The sequence below is a fragment of the Sus scrofa genome, chromosome 5 (genome assembly GCF_054392235.1).
Source record: "Sus scrofa isolate SSC_HxYL_T2T_F1_AM1 chromosome 5, Sscrofa_HxYL_maternal_Yorkshire_Landrace_v2.0, whole genome shotgun sequence".
NCBI classification, from domain to species: Eukaryota; Metazoa; Chordata; class Mammalia; order Artiodactyla; family Suidae; genus Sus; species Sus scrofa.
This window is the reverse complement of record NC_139387.1, coordinates 23,609,634-23,636,226: the sequence shown is the minus strand read 5'-3', so window position 1 is coordinate 23,636,226 and position 26,593 is coordinate 23,609,634. Positions and strand designations below refer to the sequence as shown.

At 35.9% G+C, this 26,593-nt stretch overlaps 3 protein-coding genes across 10 annotated transcripts in view; 1 reads left to right on the top strand and 2 right to left on the bottom strand.

Annotated features, from left to right (window-relative positions):
• LOC110255239 (olfactory receptor 6C1-like) overlaps positions 1-26,593 on the top strand; it is a 371,689-nt gene that overhangs the window by 187,405 nt on the left and 157,691 nt on the right. The window lies entirely within an intron of this gene.
• LOC110260570 (olfactory receptor 6C76-like) overlaps positions 991-26,593 on the bottom strand; it is a 62,041-nt gene continuing 36,438 nt past the window's right edge. The window contains exon 2 of the mRNA XM_084955910.1: positions 991-3,506. Within this exon, the coding sequence (XP_084812036.1) occupies positions 1,382-2,317 (936 nt within the window). The 5' untranslated portion in view covers positions 2,318-3,506 and the 3' untranslated portion in view covers positions 991-1,381. The remainder of the gene's footprint in view (positions 3,507-26,593) is intronic.
• Positions 11,637-15,033, bottom strand: LOC100155964 (olfactory receptor 6C75-like). Its single transcript, XM_021091758.2, has one exon. It carries the CDS (start codon positions 12,672-12,674, stop codon positions 11,637-11,639), a length of 1,038 nt encoding a protein of 345 aa, XP_020947417.2. The 5' UTR covers positions 12,675-15,033.

Here is a 26,593-nt window from a genome sequence, read left to right as displayed (position 1 = left end):
AAGGAGAGATAGAAAATGTTTTTGCTGAGACAAGAAAATGTAAATATCATATGGATGTTTTAGGCATTCATATTCTCAGAATTTGTTAATGTTCACCTGTTTTTGATTATGTATAACTCTATTTCTGTCAACAGTGGAAAACGTTTTAGGGTAACGTCAGTGCATCAGAAATTTTTAGAACTATCTGGGAGATAAAAATATATGGTTTTAATTGTCAAAAACTTCAGAGAGAAAATTCCTAAGAGAAGCAAAAGCCTTCTTTCCCTAGGAGGTTCTTTCCATAGGAGCCTCAAATGAGCTCCAGGCTCACTCTTAACAAATCGAAAGAAAATAATGGGTTGTGGATCAACCATCTGAATAGTTTCCTAAAGACGTTTCATTGTGTGGGTATTGGGGTGTTACAGAAATGTCAATACCATGCTTAGAGTAACTCTGAAATTTAGTACAAAAAGTATTAAATATATTGTAGTATTAAAGCCTGGACTTCACAATGAAGATATAATACCTATGCCCCAAATAGCAAAGATCAACATTTATTATGTAAAAACTATAGGAGATACAAGGATAAGTAGAACAGGCACACTGGATGTAGGAGACTTTATCACACAGACAGGTTTTTTATTTTTTCTGTTTAGGGCCGTACCTGGGGCATATGGAAGTTCTGGGGCTAGCTAGAACTGGAGCTGCAGCTGCCAGTGTGTGCCACAGCCACAACAGTGTTGGATCTGAGCCCTATCTGTGACCTATGCATCTGCAGCTTGCAGCAACACCAGATCTTTAACCCACTGAGTGAGGCCAGGGATGGAACATGTATTCTCATGGACACTATGTTGGGTTCTTTACCCACTGAGCCACAGTGGGAACTCTAAGATATATTTATTTTAATGCCTCATGCTTGGTCCTGGGAGAAATCATCTTTTTAGAATTCCTTAATGATAACTTTTCTGTAACTCTTGATTAATGTCCAGAAAGAAAGTCCTTCAGTGATTATTAAAACTAAATTCTGGAATTTTTATTAAATTCCCGTTCTCATTTATGTTATATCAAATCACTCAAGCTCAGAAAAATTTCAGGGTATGTACATATAAAAAGATAACTGATATAATGGCATTATCATTAGTTAAACTAGGAAACACTCTTGGTTCCTAGATCCCATTGCAAGGTGTGAGGTCTAATTATTACAGACAAATAAAAGTACTCATGTTGATCTTAAAAAATAAATAAAAATATAGATGAAGTAAGTGAGATCAAAAGGAATAAAAGGAGAATAAAACCTGAAGGAAAAGGAAGTGGAAGATAATATCAGATGGAGAAATATAATATTAATAGTTGTGTTAGACATCGGTTCCACGTAAAGTTCAAGGCATGAATTTCTGTCTGATTAAAATTTATCTAAGAAGCATTTTTTGACCAGCTTCTTAAAGGACTCCTTTACCTGCTGGTTCCTTAGGGAGTAAATAAAAGGATTTAGCATTGGGGCAACAGAGGTATTAAGCACTGCTATCCCCTTGGTCATAACCATTCCTTCTTTGGCGGAAGTTTTAACATACATGAAAATGCAACTTCCATAAGAAATGGAGACAACAATTATGTGTGAGGAGCAAGTGGAAAAGGCCTTTTTCCTTTGCTCAGCAGAGGGGATCCTCAGAATTGTTTTAAGGATGAATGCATAAGAAAGAATCACCAGTGTTATGGTTACCATGAGCGTGAATGTTGCCAAGAAAAATGCCATGAGCTCTAGGAATGCTGTGTCTGTGCAGGAGATTAGAAGCATGGGAGAAGTGTCACAGGTGAAGTGGTCAATGATGTTGGAGTCGCAGAAATCCAGCTGAAGTCCCATGATCACAGGTGGAAAGATAATGAGAAATCCAACCAGCCAAGAACTAACGACAAGCTGGTTGCAGATTCTGCTGTTCATTATTGTCATGTAATGCAGGGGCTTCCAAATGGCCACGTACCGATCATAGGACATAGCAGTCAGAAGGAAAAATTCTGTTGCACCAAGGAGTATGAAGAAAAAGACCTGGGCCATGCAAGAATGATAGGAAATGGCCCTGTCTCCTGTTACAATGCTGACCAGAAATCGAGGAATACACACTGTGGTGAATGAGATTTCTAGGAAAGAGAAGTTCCTAAGGAAGAAATACATGGGAGTTTTGAGGTGTGAATCTATCAGAGTGAGGGTGATAATTGTCAGGTTTCCAGTTATACTCAGTATATATGTGAAAAATAGAAATAGAAAAATCAAAACATTTAGCTCTGGATCATCTGTTAATCCCAGAAGTATGAACTCATTTACAGATGTCTGATTTTTCATTTCTTAATTGCTTCTTCCAGGCTTATAAATGCAAACAAGAAACAAGACTTAGTGAACATAGGATTACTTTTTTAAAATCTCCTCTGCTGGTTTAAGAAATGTATAATATAATGGAGTGATAAATTATTAACCAGATTTTACTGAATTCTGAAAATCTATCTAAGCCAGGACAGAAAAACTTGTATCTTATAGATCACAGTGAGTCAATTTGATCGGACTAATAATCACATTTGTATAGAAATATACCTATCAAATGTATTGTACTTTCTTTTAAAAGTTTGATCATATGTGTAGAAAAATTAGGTAGACCTCTACAACATGTTCTAATGTTCAGTCACCACATGTTCTAATGATTTTTCTGAAAATGAAACATTTTGAAGTTTGTCCTTTTCGAGAGTTATTTTCCATAATTTTTTCAAGGTCTATAATGTCATTCCTGCCTACGTAGATAATTAGTAACTTACTGAAAGGGCCAGAGACATCAAAATTAATATTTATATACTCCTAAACAAACAATACCAAGACAATTTTTTCTTTTGAGAATTACGTAATAATCTTTCATTTTAGAAGAGATTCTTACAACCAAAGTTAATTGAGCTAAATTATAAATTGAGTATAAAATGGAAAAAAAATCAATGAGATGAGAAATGAAAAATGTACTCACAATTGCATAATCCCATGTGGTAGCAATTTGACTGTTCAAACTCAAGTATTCTGTTGCTTTCTTTTGAGAGTCAGTGTGTGATGCTTTACATTTGGAGTATTTCATAGATTTCACAGCTTGTTTCTTACATAGTAGGTAGGTGGAAGTTGGCAGAATGATCTTGGTTGTATAGAGTGAGATGAAACATATTGAAGAATGGGAATTGAAAGCATATTCAATTGAAAGTATATTCCTGAAGGCACTGAAAGGAAGGTGACATAGTCCCAGTTGCTGGTGGCAGGTGTTACATTAAGAAGAAAAGCAGGGTATTCAGGACTTCCTGGAACATGTGATCCACAAAAGGGTCGGTGACATGGTGGCAAAGCTCTGTGGGCCATCACAAGTAGTTAATTCATGAACCTGAATCACCACAGAGACAACTCTGGATCCTGAACTCCATGCACCACAGTAGGAACTCCAAAGTTAGGTATTTTGCTGGTTAATGAAGTGAAATTCTTAGTACATAAGGAGAGAGCTCGAACCTTCCTGAAAGAGAATCAAGTAATAAGAGCTGTGGGAAAGAGGTTAGCTGCATGGCCTATGAGTAGAAATTTATGAGAAAGAGAATCCTTGAGATGTAAAGAACTATCCCGAATTGCACAGTCTAAGGCCAGGCATTTAGTATTTCTGGTTTCCCCCCCAGTTCCATAAAAATAGCAATGACCTAACCTTAGACGCAAGGAAAACCTAGTAATGCAATATCTTACTTGATTCTCAGTACCTTTTGAATGAGAGATGGTTCTAATTCTTGTTTTACTTTCTTTACCTTCTACTGTGAAGACTAGGCTTTCTAACCATTGTCTCCAAAACAAAGATTCATTTTATCTGCCTTTTCCTCAAAAATAGTCACAGGGGATTCTTGCAGTTAAATGGTGTTAAAATGCCTCTGGAGATGGTGATGATTACTTCACTCTAAATTTAGGTGAATAATTTTAATTGGGTATCCTTGGGAAATAATTTTTTTAAAAAGTATTAAGAAGAGAGGTGTATAATGCAAGGAACACCAGCAGAGAAACAGCAGTCTTTGAAATTTTGGATTTCATATTGACAATTTCATATTGTCAATATCTATTTTTAATTGAAATAAATGTCTGCCAAGTCAGTATGTTTCAATTAACTTAAACTGGTGAAAATACAGAAAATAGCAAGACGAGAATTTCCTATTGTGGCTCAGCGGGTTAAGAACCCAATAGAGTGTCTGCGAGGATGCAGGTTTGATCCCTGGCCTCAATCCTGGTTAAGGATATGATGTTGCCCCAAGCTGTGGTGTGTGTTGCAAATGTGGCTTGAATCCAGAGTTGTTGTGGCTGTGGTATAGGCTGGCAGCTGCAGCTCAGATTCAACCCCTAGCCTGGGACCTTCCATATGCTACCAATAAAAAAGAAAAAAAAATAGCAAGAGGAAAGGGTTGCAAGGGTATAAAATGTGCTATGCAAGCATTTTATTTCTTATATATATTGAGTATCTATCTCAGGCAAGCTACAATCAGAATAGAAACATTCACAAGATACAATAAAAATTGAGAGACTGGGAGCTCCCATCATGGCTCAGTGGTTAATGAACCCAACTAGTAACCATGAGGTTGTGGGTTCGATCTCTGGCTTTGCTCAGTGGGTAAGGATCCGGCGTTGCCGTGAGCTCTGGTGTAGGTCATGGACGTGGCTCGGATCTGGCCATTGCTGTGGCTGCGGTGTAGGCCAGCAGCTGTTGCTCCTATTGGACCTCTAGCCTGGGAACCTCCATATGCTGCAGGTGTGGCCCTAAAAAGCAAAAAAAAAAAAAAAAAGAAAAGAAAAAAAACTGAGGGACTGATAAAATACACACAGAAAACTCATGAAATTGATTATCTGAAAAACTTTTTTAAGTATCGCTTCCTTTGCAGTAGAGAATGAGGCAAACGAAATTTGTATGCTGTTTTTATAATTCTTATTTTTTCCTACTCTCAACGTGATTTATCGCTGCCGATGGGAGCAGAGGTACTGTTAGGGTTCTCCACCATAAAGTTGCTTTCCCCCTTCAGCCTCCACTTTCTACACCCTACTCTTCAGAAGGAAAGTACTCTGTGCAGCTCACACTGAAAGGGTGGGAATTAAGTTCTTCTCTATTGAAGGTGGATTATCTATATGAATTATTTGGGATTCCTTTCCATGGGTAATTTGTATATTCTTCCCCATTTATTAATTTATTCAATTATTGATTTATGTCAGTTTGGATTCATGGATATTTGTTTTGTACTTTCAGTTATACCTAATGCTGTTTTATTTTGTTGCTAAATTTTTTCAGCTTTGACCCCTGGGAGCTCTTTCAGTTGGCTATTGTTTCCTTTGACATAGAGCCATTACAATGCTTTAAAAAAAAATCATTTCCTTTCTGGAACTCTAAGATGCTTTAGGGTCGTCTTCTCTGTTCCTTACCACATCCGTCTAATATGACATTTCTCCACTGATACCTGGTTCCTTTTATTGGAGAATGGTATTAGGAACCAATATCTCAGCTCTGGTGTGTTCATTACTGTGGTGTCCCTGCTTCTTGGTCCTATAGGAGGATAGAACCAGGAAATATATGTGAGCCTACTAACCTGTGCATAAATATGTATGTGTAAATATTACTCTGTGTTACCTTCTGAATCTGTATTAAGCTAAAAATGGATCCATACTGATATGATATCTTCATTACTACATAGATTATTATAGGTTGTTCTTGCTCCTCTGTAACCTTCCACTACAAAACTGAGAATCCTGGCTACATCATCTACCATTTATTTACTTAATTGTTCAATTTCTACATACATGGATAGCATTATCAAAATTATTGATCTATACCATGATGGGGAACCACTTTAGTAACTAGAATATTGTACTCATGATCCTTTTTCATTTTTTGTCTTGGAGATTTCAATCATTTCTTAAGTTTCTTGGGTCAGCAACATTACATCCTATCACCTTTAATAAGATCATACATTTAAAATACTGTAATTTGGAGGGGGGTCACTTTCTACATCTCATCTGTGATCACTTAACCACATGATTATTTTCAAACATTTTGATAAATTAAGATTTCTTTGTAATGCAATGTTCTATGAATTTTGACAAATGCATAGTACTATGAATTCACTGTTTGAATTATATGCAGAATAGGTTCTTTGCCTGGAGTCCTCATTTACCTCACCTATGTAAACTTCCCTTTCTCTCAACAACTCCTGCAAACCATTGATCTTTTTACATTTTATGTAGTTTTCCTTCTTCTGGAAGATCATGTATTGGAGTCATACAGTATATTACTTTTTCAAATGCTTCAATTAGAATTACTGATTTAAGTGTCATCCATGTCTTTTCATTATTTGATAACTCATTCTTTCTCTCAGTGAATGGACCACAGTTTGTTTATCCATTTATCTATATAGGAGCAGCTTGGATACTTTTAGTTTATGGTGATTATCAATAAAGCTTCTGTGAAATATTTGCATGGCTTTTTTTTTTTTTTTTTGGACATGAGTTTTCAAATCAGTTGGGTAAACATCAGGGACTTCAATTGCTGGATCATACGAAAGACTAATTAGATTTTACGAAGTGCAAAATGTCTTCCAAAGTGATTATATCGTTTTGTTTTACCATTAGCAATAAATGAGAGTATCAGAATTCCTGCTGCTCTGCATTATCTCTAGCAAGTGCTGTTGTCGATGAGTCATTACAAATGAGCCATTATAGTATGTGCATAGCTGTAGCACACTGTTTTAATTTGCAGTCACCTAATGACAGTGATGCTAAACATATTTTGATATATTTTCCTTCTATATTTCACCTTTGTGGAGGTGTCTGTGGAATATTTTTCTCATTTTTTATTTAGGTTGTTCATTTTTTTATTGTTGAATTTTAAGAGGCTTCTTTTGGTAAATTTTGGATAAACAGTCCTCTATCAACTATGTATTTTCCAGTATTTTCTTCCAGTCTATGGCTTGTCCTCACTATGTTGACAGTGCCTATTGCAGCAGAAATTTTAAGTTTTTTTTTTTGTCTTTTTGTCTTTTGTCTTTTTGTTGTTGTTGTTGTTGCTATTTCTTGGGCCACTCCCGCGGCATATGGAGGTTCCCAGGCTAGGGGTCCAATCGGAGCTATAGCCACCAGCCTACGCCAGAGCCACAGCAACGCGGGATCCGAGCCGCGTCTGCAACCTACACCACAGCTCACAGCAACACCGGATCGTTAACCCACTGAGCAAGGGCAGGGACCGAACCCGCAACCTCATGGTTCCTGGTCGGATTCGTTAACCACTGCGCCACGACGGGAACTCCAGAAATTTTAAGTTTTAATGAAGAAAAGCCTAATGATTGTTTCTGTCACAAGTGATATCTTTATTGTTTTGTTTTGTTTTAGGTTTTTTTTTTGTATTTATTTATTTTTTAATTCTTATTTTCCCAATACAATTTTTTTTTCCACTGTACAGCAAGGTGACCCAGCTACACATACATGTATACATTCTATTTTCTCACATTATCATGCTCCATCATAAGTGACAAGACATAGTTCCCAGTGCTACACAGCAGGATCTCATTGCTAATCCATTCCAAAGGCAATAGTTTGCATCCATTAACTCCGAACTCCCACTTGGCAAGCACAAGTCCATTCTCCAAGTCCATGATTTTCTTTCCTGTGGAAAGGTTCATTTGTGCCATATATTAGATTCCACATATCAGTGATAATCATATGGTATTTGTCTTTCTCTTTCTGACTTACTTCACTCAGTATTCGAGTCTCTAGTTCCATCCATGTTGCTGCAAATGGCATTATTTCATTCTTTTTTATGACTGAGTAGTATTCATTGTGTATATATACAAAATCTTCCTAATCCAATCATATGTCGATGGACATTTGGGTTGTTTCCATGTCTTGGCTGTTGTGAATAGTGCTGCAATGAACATGCAGGTGCATATGTCTTTTTTAAGGAAAGTTTTGTTGGATATATGCCTAAGAGTGGGATTGCTGGGTCATATGGTAGTTCTATGTATAGTTTTCTGAGGTACGTCCATACTATTCTCCATAGTGGTTGTACCAGCTTACATTCCCACCAACAGTGCAGGAGGGTTCCCTTGTCTCCACAACCCCTCCGGCATTTGTGATTTGTGGACGTATTAACGATGGCCATTTTGACTGGTGTGAGGTAGTATCTTATGGTAGTTTTGATTTGCGTTTCTCTAGTAATTAGGGATGTTGAGCATTTTTTCATGTGCTTGTTGGCCATCTGTACATGTTCTTTGGAGAAATGTCTATTCAGGTCTTTTGCCCATTTTTCCACTGGGTTGTTGGCTTTTTTTCTGTTGAGTTGTATAAGTTGCTTGTATATTCTAGAGATTAAGCCCTTGTCAGTTGCATCATTTGAAACTATTTTCTCCCATTCCTTAAGTTGTCTTTTTGTTTTCTTTTTGGTTTTCTTTGCTGTGCAAAAGCCTGTCAGTTTAATTAGTTCCCATTGGTTTATTTTTGCTTTTATTTCTGTTGCTCTGGGAGACTGACCTGAGAAAATATTTATGTGGTTGATGTCAGAGAATGTTTTGCCTATGTTCTCTTCCAGGAGTTTAATGGTGTCTTGCCTTATATTTAAGTCTTTCAGCCATTTTGAGTTTATTTTCATGCATGGTGTGAGGGTGTGTTCCAGTTTCATTGATATGCATGCCACTGTCCAGGTTTCCCAGCAATGCTTGCTGAAAAGACTTTTCTTCTTGGAATGTTGTTAATTATCAATGAAATTTCTTTAACTCAAATAAATATATTCAGATGATCTTTTTCCTTGTGTGAGTTTGGTAGTTTGTATTTTTCCAAAAAAAAAAAATTGGTCTCATTTAAAATTTCAAGCTTTTGAGCATAGAGTCATTTTTTCTTTTTAAACACTGTTTTTAAAGAGAACTTTTAGGTTCACAGCAATATTGAGAGGAAGATTCAGAGATTTCCCATAGGTCTGCTGTCCCTACACATGCATAGCCTCCCCCATTGTCAATATGCTCCATATTATCGATATGCACCAGAGTAGTACATTTGTCAAAACTGATGAACCTGCAACAGCATGTAAACTGCCTAAAGTCCTTATTGTTCATTTGTGGTGTTACAGAGTCTATGGTTTAGACAAATGTAAAATGACATGTATCCATCATTATATATTACACAGGATATTTTCAATATCTTAAACATATTCTGTACTTGACCTATTCATCCCTCTCCCCAATCTCAAACCCTGGCAACCACTGATCTTCTTACCATCCCCATAGTTTTACTATCTCTAGAATGTCATGCAGTTGGAATCATAAAGTATGTGGCATTTTCAGGTTGGCTTCTTTCACTAAAGAATGTGCACTTAATGTTCCTCCATGTTATTTAATATTTTGATAGCTCATCTCTTTTAGCACTATGTAATATTCCATTGTCTGGAAGTACCACAGTCCATTTATCCATTCACCTACTGAAGAATATCTTGGTGGCTTTCCAAATGTCAATTAGGAATAAAGTTGTTATAAACATTTGTCTGGATGTTTTTTTTGTATGTAGATATAAGTTTTCAGCTTTTTTGGGTAAATGCCAAGGACATGATTACTGGACCATATATAAGAAACTAGCGTCCATGATGGACACTGATTTTGATATGCTTGTGTAAGAATTTTTCATTGTGTAAGAGATTAATTTTTGATCAGTGTTTTATTTTATCTTATTTTCTTTGTGGTATATGGAAGTTCCCAGGCCAGGAACTGAACCTGCACTGCAGCAGCGACCCAAAAGGCCTCAGTAGCAATACTGGACCCTATAGACCCGCAGTGCCACAAGAGACCTCCTTTGTACTTTAAAGAAATCAGAATCAATGACATAAGAAATCAAGCACTTCTAGAGAAAGGTCTTTGCTCCCTAATAACCTCTTCTCTCTGCTTCCCATTTCCCCCCATTAATTTTGAGATGCATATGCCATTTTATACCAAGTAATTAATATTAATTTAAAGTACTCTTTTTTTTAGGGCAGCTCAAAAGTTGAATATAATTAATTTATTAAATGTGCAGAGAGGCTGCATGAGATTCCATCTTGACAGAATAATAACTTCAACCCAAGTATGACTAAGAGCTAGGTTTCAAAGAGAGAAATTGATGTATCTCAATTCATTCCACAACATTCCTCACCTGATGTCATAATGTCATTCAAAATGCTTGCACGCAATTTTATTTTTTGTAACTGCCTCATTAACTGTGGGAACTAGGTTTGGGCACATTGTTTCCAGTAATCAAATACTACTTCCCAGTGGCATTTTCTTGGATATGAGTGAAAGAGATAGTGGAAAGATAAAGAAAGTATTGTAGGAGACCCTTCTGTGAAAGAGATAGTGGAAAGATAAAGAAAGTATTGTAGGAGACCCTTCTGTGAAAGAGATAGTGGAAAGATAAAGAAAGTATTGTAGGAGTTCCCGTCGTGGCGCAGTGGTTAACGAATCCAACTAGGAACCATGAGGTTGCAGGTTCAGTCCCTGCCCTTGCTCAGTGGGTTAAGGATCCGGCGTTGCCATGAGCTGTGGTGTAGGTTGCAGACGCGGCTCGGATCCCACGTTGCTGTGGCTCTGGCATAGGCCGAAGGCTACAGCTCCGATTTGACCCCTAGCCTGGGAACCTCCATATGCCACGGGAGCGGCCCAAGAAACGTTTAGCAAAAAGACAAAAAGACAAAAAAAAAAAAAAGAAAGTATTATAGATTTGCTAAGAAAGGAAAACAAATGCATAAATACTTTCTGTAGCATCATTTCCAAGATACTCTCTAGAGTCTCATTGTCTCACACCATTTTGGATTCTGTTTCTCATTTTGTCCATGTCTTTTGAAACACCATTTTTGTATTATTTGAAAGAGTATGGATATAAATATGATTTTTATCAGAAGCTTGATTTGCCTTCATAGACCACGGTTTTCCTTTTCAAATATGACTGGCAGAAAGATGAAACCTTTAGTCAAATAATTTATCCTTTTACAAAGAAAATATTATCAAAGGAAAAAAAGATAAATTAAACCTCCTCTGTTGCATAAAAACTGCTCTTATTTTCTTGGAAAACTAATATAAAAATCTATACAGTCTCATTTCAAATAATAATTCTGACACCACATTTATCTTAAATTTATTTTTAATTATTCAACACCTTTTAATTATATATTATTGATAAATTAAGGACATAGTTTAATAATGCTTTAAACTTGTGAACATGTTTTCTTGGTGCCACAGGAGAAATTTGAGATGTTAATTAAGATACATATTTTTATTTCCTATGAAATAAATTTTATTTTTGTATGTGGTTGTAGTAAGCTTCTTACAACATACTGTATTTTTGCACGAACCTATAATTTACCTTGCTTTGAAATGAGAAACAATGGAGATTGCTGACATCTACACTTTTGTTACAAAGTAAACATTGATCTTCTCTATATAACTTTAAATAGTTAAGACCTTGTTTTAGGCTAGTAAGAGGCATTGATGATATATAACTATAACTGAAAGAGCAAAATGAGGTTTTGAAAGAATTTATGTAGAGTGATATAGAGAGTTTTTCATTTTGCTTTGTTTTCAGAGGTTTTTTTTTTTTTTTTTTTTTTTTTTTTAAATATTCATTGGTTTGAAGAAAAGGCCCTTCTCTGGACCATGTTCCTGAAGGCTTGCTTCACTTGCTGATTTCGTAGAGTGTATATAAAAGGATTCAAAAGCGGGGCCACTGAGGTATTGAGCACAGCCACTCCTTTGCTTAAAGTCACCCTTTCCCTTGCCAAAGGCTTAATGTACATGAAGATGCAGCTGCCATAAGAGAGGGAGACAACTATCATGTGGGAGGAGCATGTGGAAAAGGCTTTTTTCCTTTGACTTGTGGAAGGAAGTCTCAGAATCGTCCGGACGATATATGTGTAGGAGAGAATAACTAGTGTTAGCGTGACCATGAGTGTGACCACAGCTAAAAAAAATGCCATGAGTTCTAGCAGGCGAGTGCTGGAGCAGGACAGCTGCAGAATTGGAGAAGCATCACAGATGAAATGATCAATTATATTGGAGGCACAGAACTCCAACTGCAGCAGCAGGATTATTGGTGGAAAGATGATCAGGAATCCTGCAAGCCATGAGCTGAAGACAAGAAGTGCACAGACTCTGCTGCTCATGATGATGGTATAATGGAGAGGTTTGCAGATGGCCACGTAGCGGTCATAGGACATGGCGGCCAGGAGGTAAAATTCTGTCACCCCCAAGAAGATAAGGAAAAACAGCTGCGCCACACAACCATCATAAGAAATGGTTCTGTCCCCCGTCACGAGAGTGACAAGGAATCTGGGAATGCAGACAGACGTGAAGGATATTTCTAGGAATGCGAAGTTTCGAAGGAAGAAGTACATTGGCGTCTGCAGATGGGGGTCTGAAAGGGTGAGGGCGATAATGGTCAGGTTCCCGGTCACACTCAGCATGTAGGTAACAAGCAGGAGTGTGAAGAGTACAGCCTGCCACTGCGGATCATCCGTCAATCCAAGAAGAATAAACTCTGTTACTTCAGTGTAATTTCTCATTATTTTCCTTCTTTGTTTTAGCTGTAAAACAGATGAAGACACAAAAAACTGTAACACTGGCAGAGACACACATGCATACACACATGATCGTGCACACATGAACACACATTTAAAAATATTGCTGCCTGGGCTTTTAGAGAAAAATGATTTTGTAGTACCTGGAAAGAAAATACTTAAACTTTGTAATTCTTATGCCATATGTTACTTCACTATCCTACATTTCCTTCATTGCATTCTCACACGTTTCAGTGTAAATCTCTGTGTGCTAAATATTTCAATATAGTCCTGAAAACAAGGGAAAAAAGAGGTTGAAATCTCTGAGATTGAAACCTCAAATAAGACTCCGAGTGCTTACCTCCAGCACACCACAATACCCTTGAAGATTTTTTTTTGTTGCTTTTTTCTTCATATACATTTTTAATTTGTTGATTTTGTGTAAGCATTTCTTTCTCTTTACTCACTGGAACTCTTAAAATCTGTGGAAACAACTCAGTTGTCTGGTAGATTAATGTGTCCCTGATAATAGTATACAGAGAGAGGTATTTAATGAGTGGAGGGGGGTGAGTTCCCATCTAACTCCAATGTCTGTATTGCAAGACATTCTAGTTTTAGATAGCAGTCTGCTATAAAGATGTATTGCAGGTTGTAAATACATCACTTTTAATACATTTAATTTACTTCTTATCTACCATGAATCTATGATATATATGCATATGTATATTACATAGTATATGTAAAGAAGTACTTTTACTTAAGTCCTAATTTTATTTTTAGAACTGTCAAGCATTCCTGCTTATTTCCAAAAATCATTTTGGCACTTCTCCACAATATTGCATATTCTTTTCTCTACGGATGATAAAAGGCAATAGTTAACATTCGAAATAAGTTTTGGAAAGGCAAAGACCCTTCCTTCCTTCTTTGCTTTCTTTTATCTTTCTGCTTTCTTTCTTTTTTCTTTCTTTCTTCTTTTCTTTTTCTTTGTTTTCCTCTAATGTAACTCTTGGTATTCTGCAGGATTTGTTTGTTTGCTCCACTAACCATCATTAACGGGAAGTTATAATAAAGTTCTCTAAATGCATTTTACTAAGTGAAAGAAACCAATATGAAAAGAGTACATATGTATGATGTCTGCAATATGATAGTTGCTGAAGACGTAGTGTAAGACAGTAAAATTTTTGATGAATGTCGGGTGTTTACAAAGGAGGGGCTGTGAGTACCTTCAATCTAGGGAATTTTCAGGACAATGAAAATAATCTGTGGAAAAGTATAATGGTGGACGCATGACATTTTATGATCATACAAAACCATAAATTTCTCACTCCTAAAAGCAAACTAAGTTAAAATATGGACTTTAAATATTTGTGTCAATGTAGATTCATAACTAGTAACAAATGTAGTACTCTGATGGTGGATGATAATGAGGGAGGCTATGACTCTGTGGGAGGAAGAGGTATATGGGACATTTCTGTATCTTACTCTCAAGTTTGCCCTGAATCTAAACCTTCTATAAAAAAAAAAATCTTTAAAACTTTTTTAATATATTGGTATTAGTGTATGCACAATTGATATTTCCAAAATTCAGTGGTTCAAATAATATTTGAAAATGGGAAAAAGTTATTATTTTCCCTTAAAGTGTTGGATGTTCTATAATCTAATTTTTTAAATACTTAATGTCTAGAAAGACTGTCTAAGTCTGTAATGCCTCATTTGTTTTCTTATATTTTTTAGAGGTTTCAGAGCTTTTAAAAGAATACTATTTTCTCAGTATCAGCCATTATATTTAATATGTTAATGAACTTACTCAAAATTTTTACTTACAAAATTGCTGGTAGGGACATATTTCCACTTTCAATCATCTGTTTTCTTTGTGGTAATAAAATATGCTTTTTTTGGGTCTTTTGCCACTATATGATGAATGCTAATCTTCATGAATAAAATTCATATTATGCAAAGCTAAAACATAAAGTATATCTGCTCAGTGTTAAAACACATCAAAAAATAGTTTAGAATCTTGTACAAGTTGATTACATGGTATTATGATATTGCTTATACAAACAATGATAATGAAAAGCCATGTAGGCAAGAACACAAAAAATCATGGAAGTCCTATAAAATTACAAAATATTTATATTATAATAAAATATTGCTTGTAATTGCTGTTTTAGTAGCTTGAAAATTTTCTTTATATCTTTCATATAAATGAAGTGGTTTAATTTTATCTAAACAATGTGTGAATAATTGAGATTAATTGTATAAACATAACTATACACTATTAAAGCAAAAATATATTTCTGAAAGAAACTATCAAAGAAGTACTTACTTTTAGGGTAAATATGACTGGTTTAATCAATATCATTTCTAAAGGCATCTTTAATTTGTTTAAACTAATGATTTGGGATTTTTCAAAAACCTTTGCAATCTGCTTCTCCTCTCTCATCGTATATTTGTAATCAAATATCCAAAATACCAATAATAAAGAATAATTCTAAGAGCTCCTCTGCAATGTTTACAAATAGGGTAAATTACAATCCATTGCTAAATACCAGTGCAAATTTCTCCAGGAATCTAAGTTCCCAGGATATCCTACCTATTGTCACCTAAAGAAGTATTATCTTGGTATTTGAAATAAGTTAGAGTTGAAATGAAGTCTGATGGAATGTCATTCCAAGCTTGGTGGGCAAGATGGTACAATCTTTTGTGCAGAAGTAATGTTATGCAGGCCCGTCATAATTTTATCTGCTCCATTACAGGGGACTCAGGGGAACTAGTTGATAAGTAAACAAAAGGCAACCATGGAGATTGGTGTTCTCAAGACACCACACAATAAACAATGGCCTGAATTAGTGTATAATTTAGAATAAAATATTTAGGTGATAGTGGCCTAAAGTCAGGGCACAAAAGATATGTAGAAAGATTTGCGTTTTCATCACAATCCACAACTTCACAAGTAGAAACAATAACCAAGTCGTAGAGATTAGTTTCTGAATGGCAACAGACTAAGTCGTGAACAAGTGAGTCTTTCTCTAATCTTAAGAAAAATGTGAAGAATTCATTATGATGTTTTAGACTGGGACTGAGGTCTCCATTACTCAGCAGCATAGGAGAAGTCAGGCTTGTCTTTAAGGTTTTCTATCTTTCCACTGAATGATGGCAGAAAATCTGATCATAATTAGAATCACTACCATTTATTCACTCAATAAGTATTTTTGACAATATGTATTAGGCTCAAATTAGGTTCTGAGAATAGAGATGTCAAAGGCAGCTTTTTGCATAATTTTCACTTCTTACAAGAAAGTGTGAGATTTCTACATTGTTTTTGAAATCTCAGATTCCCTTTTTCTTGTTCAATACAAGCAATATTCTCTCCCAGCATTATCATATTACTTACTGCTTTGGTCTGAAAAGACATTTATAATACTCACAATAATTATTTGAAACATACTTAGTTACTCTTTAATTCAGGAGTTCCATAAAACATATAAATAGTTCAAATTAAATGGAAATTGGTATTATCTAATGATCTTAATAGCAACTTTCTGAGGAAAGATTTTAAAATTACTTTCACTGTTGCTTTGGAGGACAAATGAAGTTATTTATGGTATATGATGCAGCAATTCTCAAAACATTGCAGAAAGTGACTATTAAAAAAGAATTTGACTAATGTGCCATAAACATGCTCATCTTTAATTATAAATGTTGCATTTGTATTTATATGGTGTTAATCTGTAAGTGAAAATTTTATTTAAAATAATAAATCATGGACAACCTGTTATTAAATAAGGCTACATGGAAAGTTAATGTACAGGACCTCATCTTAACTTGATTACATCTGCGTAGACCCTATCTCCAAATAAGGTCATATTTACAGATTTCAAGTGGGCGTGAACTTTTTGAAGAGCATGATGCAGACGAGTATAGTACTGAAAACAAATACTTTTTTTTTTTTTTTTTTTTTTGCTATTTCTTGGGCCGCTCCCGAGGCATATGGAGGTTCCCAGGCTAGGGGTTGAATCGGAGCTGTAGCCACTGGCCTACGCCAGAGCCACAGCAACGCGGGATCCGGGATCCGAGCCGCGTCTGCAACCTACACCACAGCTCATGGCAATGCGGGATCATTAACCCACTGAGCAAGGGCAGGGATCGAACCCGCCACCTCATGGTTCCTAGTCGGATTCGTTAACCACTGCGCCACGACGGGAACTCCTGAAAACAAATACTTTAAGAACAATTTAAAAAAATAACTTAAATCTCCATTGACCATAGGAATTAATGTACTCTCAGAAATTTTAGTAGAATCTGCTTTTATATCTATTTTCAATAATGGGTTATAGGAGTATACATGCTCTTAAGAAATTAGCGCTTTAGTACTAGGCTTTGAGCACTGTTTAAGCCATAAAGTCACCAATAAAATAACACAAAAATGTAAAAAAATATTGCATTATATAGGCCATGAAAAGGACATTTGTCTAAGGCACAAGGGTTGAAAAAAGAAAGTGGAGAATCACCCTATTTAACCTCAGCTGGGAATGTGTGTAAAAGTTTGTGGGTACAAAGGTCTCATGATTCCAAAACTTAAGGAAGACCTTCGCAGTGATGCTTAGTGGATGCTTCAATAGAAGCATCTCCTACTTTAATTATCCACCCTGCCTTCCCTTTTTCTTAGGTGAAAAAAAAAGAAGACATTGCAAAGACATTGTACACGTTTCAACCTTGGACATCTTACAGAATAGTTTGCTCTTCAGTTAATGAATAGCTTTGAACATGTTGAATGCATTCCAATCTATATACCTCTTCAATCTACTGATTTAAAACCCTGTTTTTTATGGTATTTAGCTTTTTATGCTTTTTAAGGAATGTGTGGTATTTCAACTTCTGTTATAGGTTAACTTAAAATTGTCAATTTAATAGCCACCTGAGAACCCTGTGGAACCTCTCCCATATATTCAAGTTGTCATGGCACATCCACGAATTTCTGATAAATACTCTCATTTCAATAAATTCAGCATAATGTCAAATTATGTTTATTTTTCTCTGGATATGTGCCATGAGAATTGATCCAAACATAAGTTTCCCTCGTGGTGGTAGAATAAACCAGCAAATTAGTTAAAATAAATTAGCATCATGCAAAGCATGGTGACTATAGCTAATGATTCTGTGTTGCATATTTGAAAGTTGCTAAAATAGTGGACCTTAAAAGTTCTCATCACAAGAAGGAAATAATTATAACTATGTGGGATGTAACTAGACTTACTGAAGTGATCATTTTGTGATATAGACAAGTATCGAATCATTATGTTGTACACCTGAAACTAATAGCATATGGTATGCCAAATTTATATATATATATATATGTCTTTCTGCCTTTTCTAGGGCCGCTCCTGCAGCATATGGAGGTTCCCAGGCTAGGGGTCTAATCGGAGCTGTAGCCGCTGGCCTACGCCAGAGCCACAGCAACACCAGATCCAAGCCGCGTCTGCGACCTACACCACAGCTCACGGCAACGCCAGATCCTTAATCCACTGAGCAAGGACAGGAACCGAACCCACAACCTCATGGTTCCTAGTTGGATTCGTTAACCACTGAGCCACGACAGGAACTCCTGTGTGTCAAATATATTTTAAAAAATAAAAATAATTTTAAAAAGAAAACATAAAACAATGAAGATCCTACCCCTCAACTTTTTTACAGCTGTGGAAAAGAAAGCCACTCTATTACTCTGATGCTTAAAAATATGGCCTAAATCCACAGTGGGTTTCCCCAAAGCTCACAGACTTCTGCTGGTTCTCAGCTTGGCTGGCAACGTCCCGAGTCCTTGTTTGCCTGGACCCTTGACCACCTGCAGCCACAGGAGCAGGCCCCTTAGTGCTGCCTCTAGGAGGAGAACTGAAGGACAAGAGCTCCGCCGTATTACTGTTCCACTCTGTTCCTTCCTGTGACTTTACCCTTTCCCCTGCCAGGGAGAAGCAGGCTTTGTAATGCTTTCCACAGTTTCCTGTCCCTCCCTGCTCCCCAAAAACTCCCCAAACTGGTCCACGGGTTCCCCACGTATCTGTTTAGCCCAGGCAGTGAGGCTTTGAAGCTGGACTTGTTTGTAGTGGGAAGAACTTTGAATCCCAGCGCTTCAAGAGGCCAAAGATAATCTTTATGTTTCTTTCTTGTTGCTTTTTATTTGACTTGGTTTGGTTTCATCATCATCATTAAATTAAAAGGAAATTAGCAAAATTTGTAACACTTTACATATAAGGTTTTTTCCTTAGTTTTTCCATGCTTTGTACTTTGGGAAATGTTGTGCATATTTTCAAGTTAAATATTGATCAGGATATTGTATATTATGTAAAGAATTTCTATGCTCTCTGTCATTTTTAGAAAAGGTCTATTAAACTGTTCAAGATACATGCAATAAAGCTATAATACTGCCACTTTTCCTGAACTCAATGATCATATTTATGGCAAATACTTTGAATTCTTTGCCCGGTATATATACATACCTCCATTTCTTTAGGGTTTATTTTTGGAGATTTGTTTATTTGACTGGGCCATTTCCTTGTTCCTCATGTCCCCTGTAACTTGGTGTTGCTTGCTCTACACATTTGAAAACCATCACTTTTCCTAGTCTTTTTACGCTGGCCTTGTTCAGGGGAGACTATCACCATTCAGCCCACCTAGAGATTCTGAGGGCCTCTCAAATCTTTTCGGAGAATGCGTCTTCTCAGATTGTGTTTAGAGATTCCTAACTAGAAATTTTTGTCCATTTTATTACATAGAGCTCATAATCTCTTGCTCCCTCCGTTTCTGTCTGCTGTCACTCAGCTCCTTGAGGCAAAGGCACACCACCCAGCTCTTCTTTGTTCTCAACAGCCTTTAGGCATCTAGAGTACGTCAGGTCCCAGAGGGGCCCCAAGGGGAGCAAGACAGACCCCGGTCCTCCAGCAGACCCTGAAAGGCTCAGGTGTGGGATACATGCTCCCCACCACACACAGCTCTTTCTCCCCTGGGGAAGATCACTGAGTGGAATTGACCTCAGTCTGCTGTAAATGGGTCCTTGGGAGCATAACGTGTCCCAAAGAATCCCCTTATAGTGTCATAAACCATACTTTCTTTAAATTACATCTTTCTAAATTAGTTGGATTTCGCTTAATGGCTTAGAATGTAATCAGAGTTTTCTAAGCATTTCTCATACACTTGAAAATTATATGTAATGGTAGATGAGTGCAGGGTTCTATTTGAGTCAGCTAGTCTATTCAAATTCTTTAACCACATGATTCAAATCTGTAATTTTACTGTTGGTACCATTACTGAATTATTTATATCTCCCCAAACAACTATGGAGCTCTTTCCTTCTGTTTGTAGTTATGTCATATTTTCACTAGTAAAAATATTAACACTGTGTTTTTATACAGACACATATTTGGAATTGTTATATATTCTTGGAAAAAAAATTTTATTATTATGAAAAACATCAGTTCCTCTCCAGATAAAGTGCACTTTTTTTCTGGAATGTCAGCATTGATTAATATTGGTAACACTATATCAGCATTTAAAAATTATATACATAAATATATACATATATATATGGTTTACATGGCATATATTTTATCTAACAGTGATATACTTTTGAGTGGATCCTAGGATATTGTGCAGAATGCCTGTAATCAGCTACCTATTTTTTATATCTTGGTCAGCTAGTTACTAGTTATTCCCCATCGAGGCCAATACATATGGAGAGAGGAAGAGGATGTAACGCAGTAGAAATTTGCTTTGAAGAAGTCTCAGTTCAGAAGCTTTACTGTGCCTTCTGGACCTGCTCAAGCCTGACGTCCCAAGCACTATCTCCCTTTGATGAGAGTTTGCTGCCATAAATGACCAGGTTTATGGATCAGAAGGGCCAGTAACACCCAGTTCATTATGGGAGCTCAAACCACATGGTGAATTGACGCCTTATGATTTGGCCTTTGGTCTCTACTGGGAGCCAGTAGCAAGCAAGGAAGTGTTCAAAGGGAGAGTGTTTATCTGCAAAAGGCTGTTCCATAATCACTTTCGTGTTATGAATCTCCACTGTGACAAAGCCTTATAGCATTCCATTTGTCACTGACACTTCATTTCTTGGTGATTTGATCCAAGTGGAAGGGCACTAATAGTAAAAGCAATTCTAAATTTAACGTGGAAAAACAAGCATACAATTATAATTAAGGAATCTTGAGAAACAAGAGCAACGTGAGAGGACGAACAATACAAATATTCAAATATAATGTAAGGCTAACATAATGAAAACATACTCAGACAGGAAAAGAAAGAGAGATCATGGAATTTAAATGTAAGTAACACAAATCTGAATATACCTAATTCCATAGTTTTAACTTTTTAAATATTCTTATTTACATAGTCCAAAGATAAAATTCAGTGATCAAAAATGGAGTGAGATCTTAAAACCAGATATATGCAAGTGAACATAGCTGTAAAAAAAATTGTTAACGAAATAGGGAAAAGAACGAAGAATGGATACAAGTAATTTTTTGAGACAGTATTTTGACAATTGGACATCAGTAGGATGGGGACTGCAAAGAAAAATTAAGTTTATATAGTCAGTTTGTTTTTATAATAATTGAGGTGTAACATTCAGAAACTACTTTGTATGTGTTGTAGAATTGAGTAATTGATAGGTTAATGGATTTTTTGTTGGAGCCAGCTTTCTCACTGTAGAGAAGGAGAGATACATGTAGTATAAAAGAACTTGAAGAACTCTGTGCTGTTGGACTGGAATAAGGCATGTCAGTGTGATGCAATATTTTTTGTCTTTTTTTTTTTTTTTTTTGTCTTTTCTAGGGCCACACCCAAGGCATATGGAGGTTCCTAGGCTAGAGGTCTAATCAGAGCTGTAGCCACTGGCCTACGCCGTAGCCACAGCAACATGGGATCTGAGCCATGTCTGCCACTTACACCACAGCTCAGGACAACACCAGATCTTTAACCCACTGAGCGAGGCCAGGAATTGAACCCGCAACCTCATGGTTCCTAGTTGGATTTGTTAACCACCAAGCCACGACAGGAACTCCTCTGATGCAATGTTTTTTAATGTATTTCCTTTCTCCATCATGAAATTTCCAAGGAAAAATGATAACTTAATAACAAGAAGTACACAAACCATCCAAATCTTGGACTCTAAGTACTTTAGTATTTCTTACTAAAATAACCTCTGAAAACTGGGGAAATGGGGGACTAAATATTTTAAGGACAAGAAGACCTGGAATATCTTACTGGTCTCTCCCAAAAAAATGCTCAGAAAGTGTAGCAACATGACAAATGATAAAGTGTTCACGTAGAAAGAATTCTAACTGACAATAGGGCAATTGGGGTACTGAAATAATTATAAAAATAGATAATAACATGTTAAGGAGAAAAACACTTCAAAATAAATTAGTAAAGTGGTAATAGGATTAGAGAAGATAATGCCATTCTTTATGATAAAATTCCAACTAATAAATGTAGAAGGAATAGTAGATTTAGAAAAATAACCATCATGTTAATGTTATACTATTATATATTGCCATAATAGATTAGAGAATAAATAATAAAGAATGAGTATAATAGATAAAAATTTGTTAGGGAACATAATATTTATGTGGTCAGAATATCCCTGCACTGCACAAAATATCGCTGTAAAGTAATTTTTAATTAGGAGAGTGAAATACCTTTACAGTAGAGAACTTTATGGTGGAGAACCACATTAACAAGTTTAATAAATATCCATATTATCGACAATATAAAGCTGGCATGAAATAGCTCTTAATATGAGGCATCGAGATGTTTCAGTCCTCTTGATTCTTAAAACTAATACACAGTCTTAGTTACAGTGTCTTTATTTGCAGTACAATTACTCAGGTTTCTTCCTCGTCTTCCTATTCAGGGTCACCTTGAGAGTACTGTCTTTCAATTTTTATTGAAGTTATGTGCATCAATAAAGTACATAAAATAACTGTCTAACAAATTTAATTATGAAAAAAATGTGCTCACATTTAACCAACCAACAGGAAGAACAAGAATAGATTATCAGACACACGGAAGCCCTAATCATACTGCCTATACTCACTTGGAATATTTAATGTGAACTCCTTTTTTTTAGAACTATTAATATATACTAGTATTAGGACTGTTATTGGTTTTTAACTAAATACTTCAGATTTTTTTTCAATTCTTAGAAATTCTTTAAAATTTTTGATGCTTGGTTTATTTTGAACCAGTTTATGACCCAGAATATGGTTAGCTTTGGAAAATATTACTAGAAAACAAACTAAAGTAGGGAAGAGTAGCATCAGCAAGATGGCAGAATAAGGAGGCTTCAGCCTTGGAGTTCCCGTTGTGGCACAGTGGTTAACGAATCCAACTAGGAACCATGAGGTTGTGGGTTTGATCCCTGGCCTCACTCAGTGGGTTAAGGATCCAGCATTGCCGTGAGATCTGGTGTAGATGGCAGACAAGGCTCAGATCCCTTGTTGCTGTGGCTCTGGCGAAGGTCAGCAACTACAGCTCTGAATTAGACCCTAGCCTGGGAACCTCCATATGCCGCGGGAGCGGCCCTAGAAAAGGCAAAAGGACAAAAAAAAAAAAAAAAACCGGAGGCTTCAGCCTTATATCCCAATAGAAACATCAACTTAACAACCATCCATAGGAGAAAGTACCTTCAGGAGAGCTCTAGAATCCAAGAGAGAGGATATACAACACTGGTAGAGCACAGAAATGAGAAAAAAACATTAACAAAGGTCAGACTATTTTCACATTTTGTGAAGACCTGTTTTTAACTCCCTTGAGCAGATAGCAGGGAGCATGACTGTTGGATTGTAGGGAGAGTATGGTGACTTTGGGAAGAAACTGTCAAACTGCCTTCCAAAGTGGCTGTCCCATTTTACATCCCCACTAGTAATAAATGAGAGTTCCTATTGCTCCACATCCTCACCAGCATTTGATATTGTCAGTGTTCCAGATTTGGCCATTCTAATAGGTGTACAGGAAAGTCTTGTTTTAATTTGCATTTCTCTGATGACCTATGATGCGAACATGTTTTCATGCTTATTTACCATCTGTATATCTTCTTTGGGGAGAGTCTTTTAAGGTCTTTTGCCTATTTGTTCATCAGGTTGGTTGTTTTCTTATTGCTGAGTTTTAAGGATTCTTTGGCTATTTTGTATAACACTTGTTTGTCAGATGTTTCTTTTGAAGATATTTCTTCCAGGCATTACCTTTTACAGAGACCTTGTATTATTTCTATATTTTAAATTTGTTTGGTGTATTTGATGACCCAAAATGTGGTCTGTCTTGGTAAATGTTCCGTGTGAGCTTGAGAAGAACATGGATTTTCCTGTTACTGGATAAAGTACTTTAGAGATGTCAATTTTAACCAATTGATTGATGACATTGCTGAGTTCTATGTCCCTATTGATTTTCTGTCTGATGGGCATGTTCATTTCTGATCAATGGGTGTTGATGTCTTCAAATGTGATAGTGTATTCATCTATACATTTGTAATTCTATTAGTTTATGGCTTCCCATAGTTTATCTGTTGTTGGGTGCATAGTCTTTGAGAATTTTTATGACTTCTTGGAGAACTTGCCCCTTATCAAATGTAACGTTGCCACGTAAGAAGTCATCCCAGTATTTTAATCAGCAAAGGGGGGGGAAAAAAGGCTTATTCAGAGAAATTTTTATTCAGGAAATTTAGGAAACCTTTTCCAAAACCGTTGCACATTTAGATACTCTCTCATTTAGAGAGTATGCAAAATATTCCATATGCTGTTGGCCTACTTCTCACACTATTTTGTCTATTTGTATATTATCCTCAAGTTTCCTATTTCAATATTGGTACAAATGTTGATAACATGTTTATAAACTGTAGTGTATTTTCTTCATGGCCCCTGTTGGCACATTTGACTCACTGAGGTATCTCCCATGAGCCCTGGGCATAAATGTAGATAAGACGTGTGGCTTATGCAGGTTAAAATCTGTATAGATAACGACATCCAGAAAGACCCAAAATAAATCCACATCTTGCTTTGCTTCAATATTTTTGCTCTCATGACTACAAAGGAAAATGTATCAAAAAATCTTAGCTACAGAAATGAAGTAATTACAAATGTGTTGAGATAGACTGATTTTTAGAAATGTTGGATTTCTTAACTTAAACCCAAAATAGTTGCCAATATTTTTTTTTCATTATTTCTACCAACTGATGTAATGCATTTGTATGACAAATAGAGGTAAGATTGTAAAGTTGAAGCCAGTGAAAACTTTCCTTTTCTTAGCACCGATTTATTAATTCTTAGTTCAACTTTTCATCAGGTTCAGTGGAATAAATTGGGGTTGCCATTTCTTTATATATCAAGGGTTATGAACGATGAGCATAGTTACATTTCCTGTTCATCATACTAATTTATTTCTTTAGTGATTTTCAGAAAATTACTCTCTGAGTTTGGGCTTACTCATTGGATATGGGTTTGATAAGTAGTACCTGCTTCAGGTTCAGGCAAGAAAAACTTTAGAATTCTAGTTTTATCATTAACCAACTGTATGACCTTGTTTATATTAAACTCTCAATGTCAACTTCTCCACACTCAGCATAGGGTTATTGTAATGAGTGAATGGCAAAGATTGAGCATTGTCTCTCAAATGAGTTTCCTCAAAAATTCTTATTACTATTTTATTGTGAGACTATCTTAATATGATAATTGATCTTATTTTTAGGAATAAAAAGATAACAATATTTACTGTGTGGCAGTACATGCTATAAAATTTTTAAATAATATAATTTTACTTTTAAATTAGCTCTCACAATAATTCTATGAACTATTATTATTTTCACAGTGAAAAAAAAAAAAAAAAACCTAAAACTCAGAAAGAGTTGTTTTTATAATCCGTTCCTTTTGGAATGGAAAGCCTAGATGTTGCTCCCAAAACCCCACACGTTATAAGTTAAAATTAAATCCTGATGCCATATTTTTATAAGAACTTCTCCTTTTTAAGTTGAAAATTGTCTTCAAATGTAGATACTAGTTAAACTGAGACAATCAGGAAATAGAACTTCTCAATGAAAACCCACAGATTTTGCAAGTGATTTAGATGATTTCAGGCTTTCCTTCATTATTCCTCTTTATACTGCTTTGATCTGACTGATTTGATCTGACTCCCCTTTTCCATGAGGAAAAAGGAAGGCCATTTTTTTTTTTTTCAGAGGGCTCAGAGAAATGGAATTCTGAACTAATTGTAGGACTATTCAAGGCAGTCTTGAGGTAATAATCTGCAAAGAACCTGAATTAAACCAATAATCTGTTCTCTTTTGTGGCAAATTAACCTAGCATAAAAACCTAACACCAAGAAAAAGAACGTCAAGTCAGAGAGAAAGACAGAGACTCGGAAAACCATGAGCTAATATTGAGGGTGCAAATTTCCTTGAGGATATACATGTTCACAACATTTCTTATGACTTCTTAGGTGACTTCTTAGGGTCTTAATATAAGAAAAGGGAGTTCAGTACACATAGAAAATGTGGGAAGATAATTTATGTTTCCAATTATGCCATGGAATTTAGGGAGCCTTCCACCCAGCTTCTCATAATTTAAATAAAATTAGGAAAAACAATCTCTTAATCTTTAGTAAACATTTAAATAATGTTGTTTCTTTAAATTAGACAATGTGGGGGATACCATTGTTCTTTTCTCTAAGAGGACATCCTTACAATTGACTATGGGATGGAGGAAAGGTCCTGAAAATCATTTCCAGTTGTTTTATTTTACAAAATGGCAAGTATTTGTTTATTGAATAGGTTATTTCTCACTTTCAACAATGACATATTCGAGACATTAGAATGCTTTAAAAAGAAAGATACAGGAAGGAATATAAAGCTTGTTATCATAAGTTCCATAGATGAAGAAAATAATCTGGAGGAGTATTTAGGAAGGAAAATATGAAATAATGCCTTAGAGACTTGGATGTATTCTTCATTAATTCACCAAAACATCCCAGGAATGTCT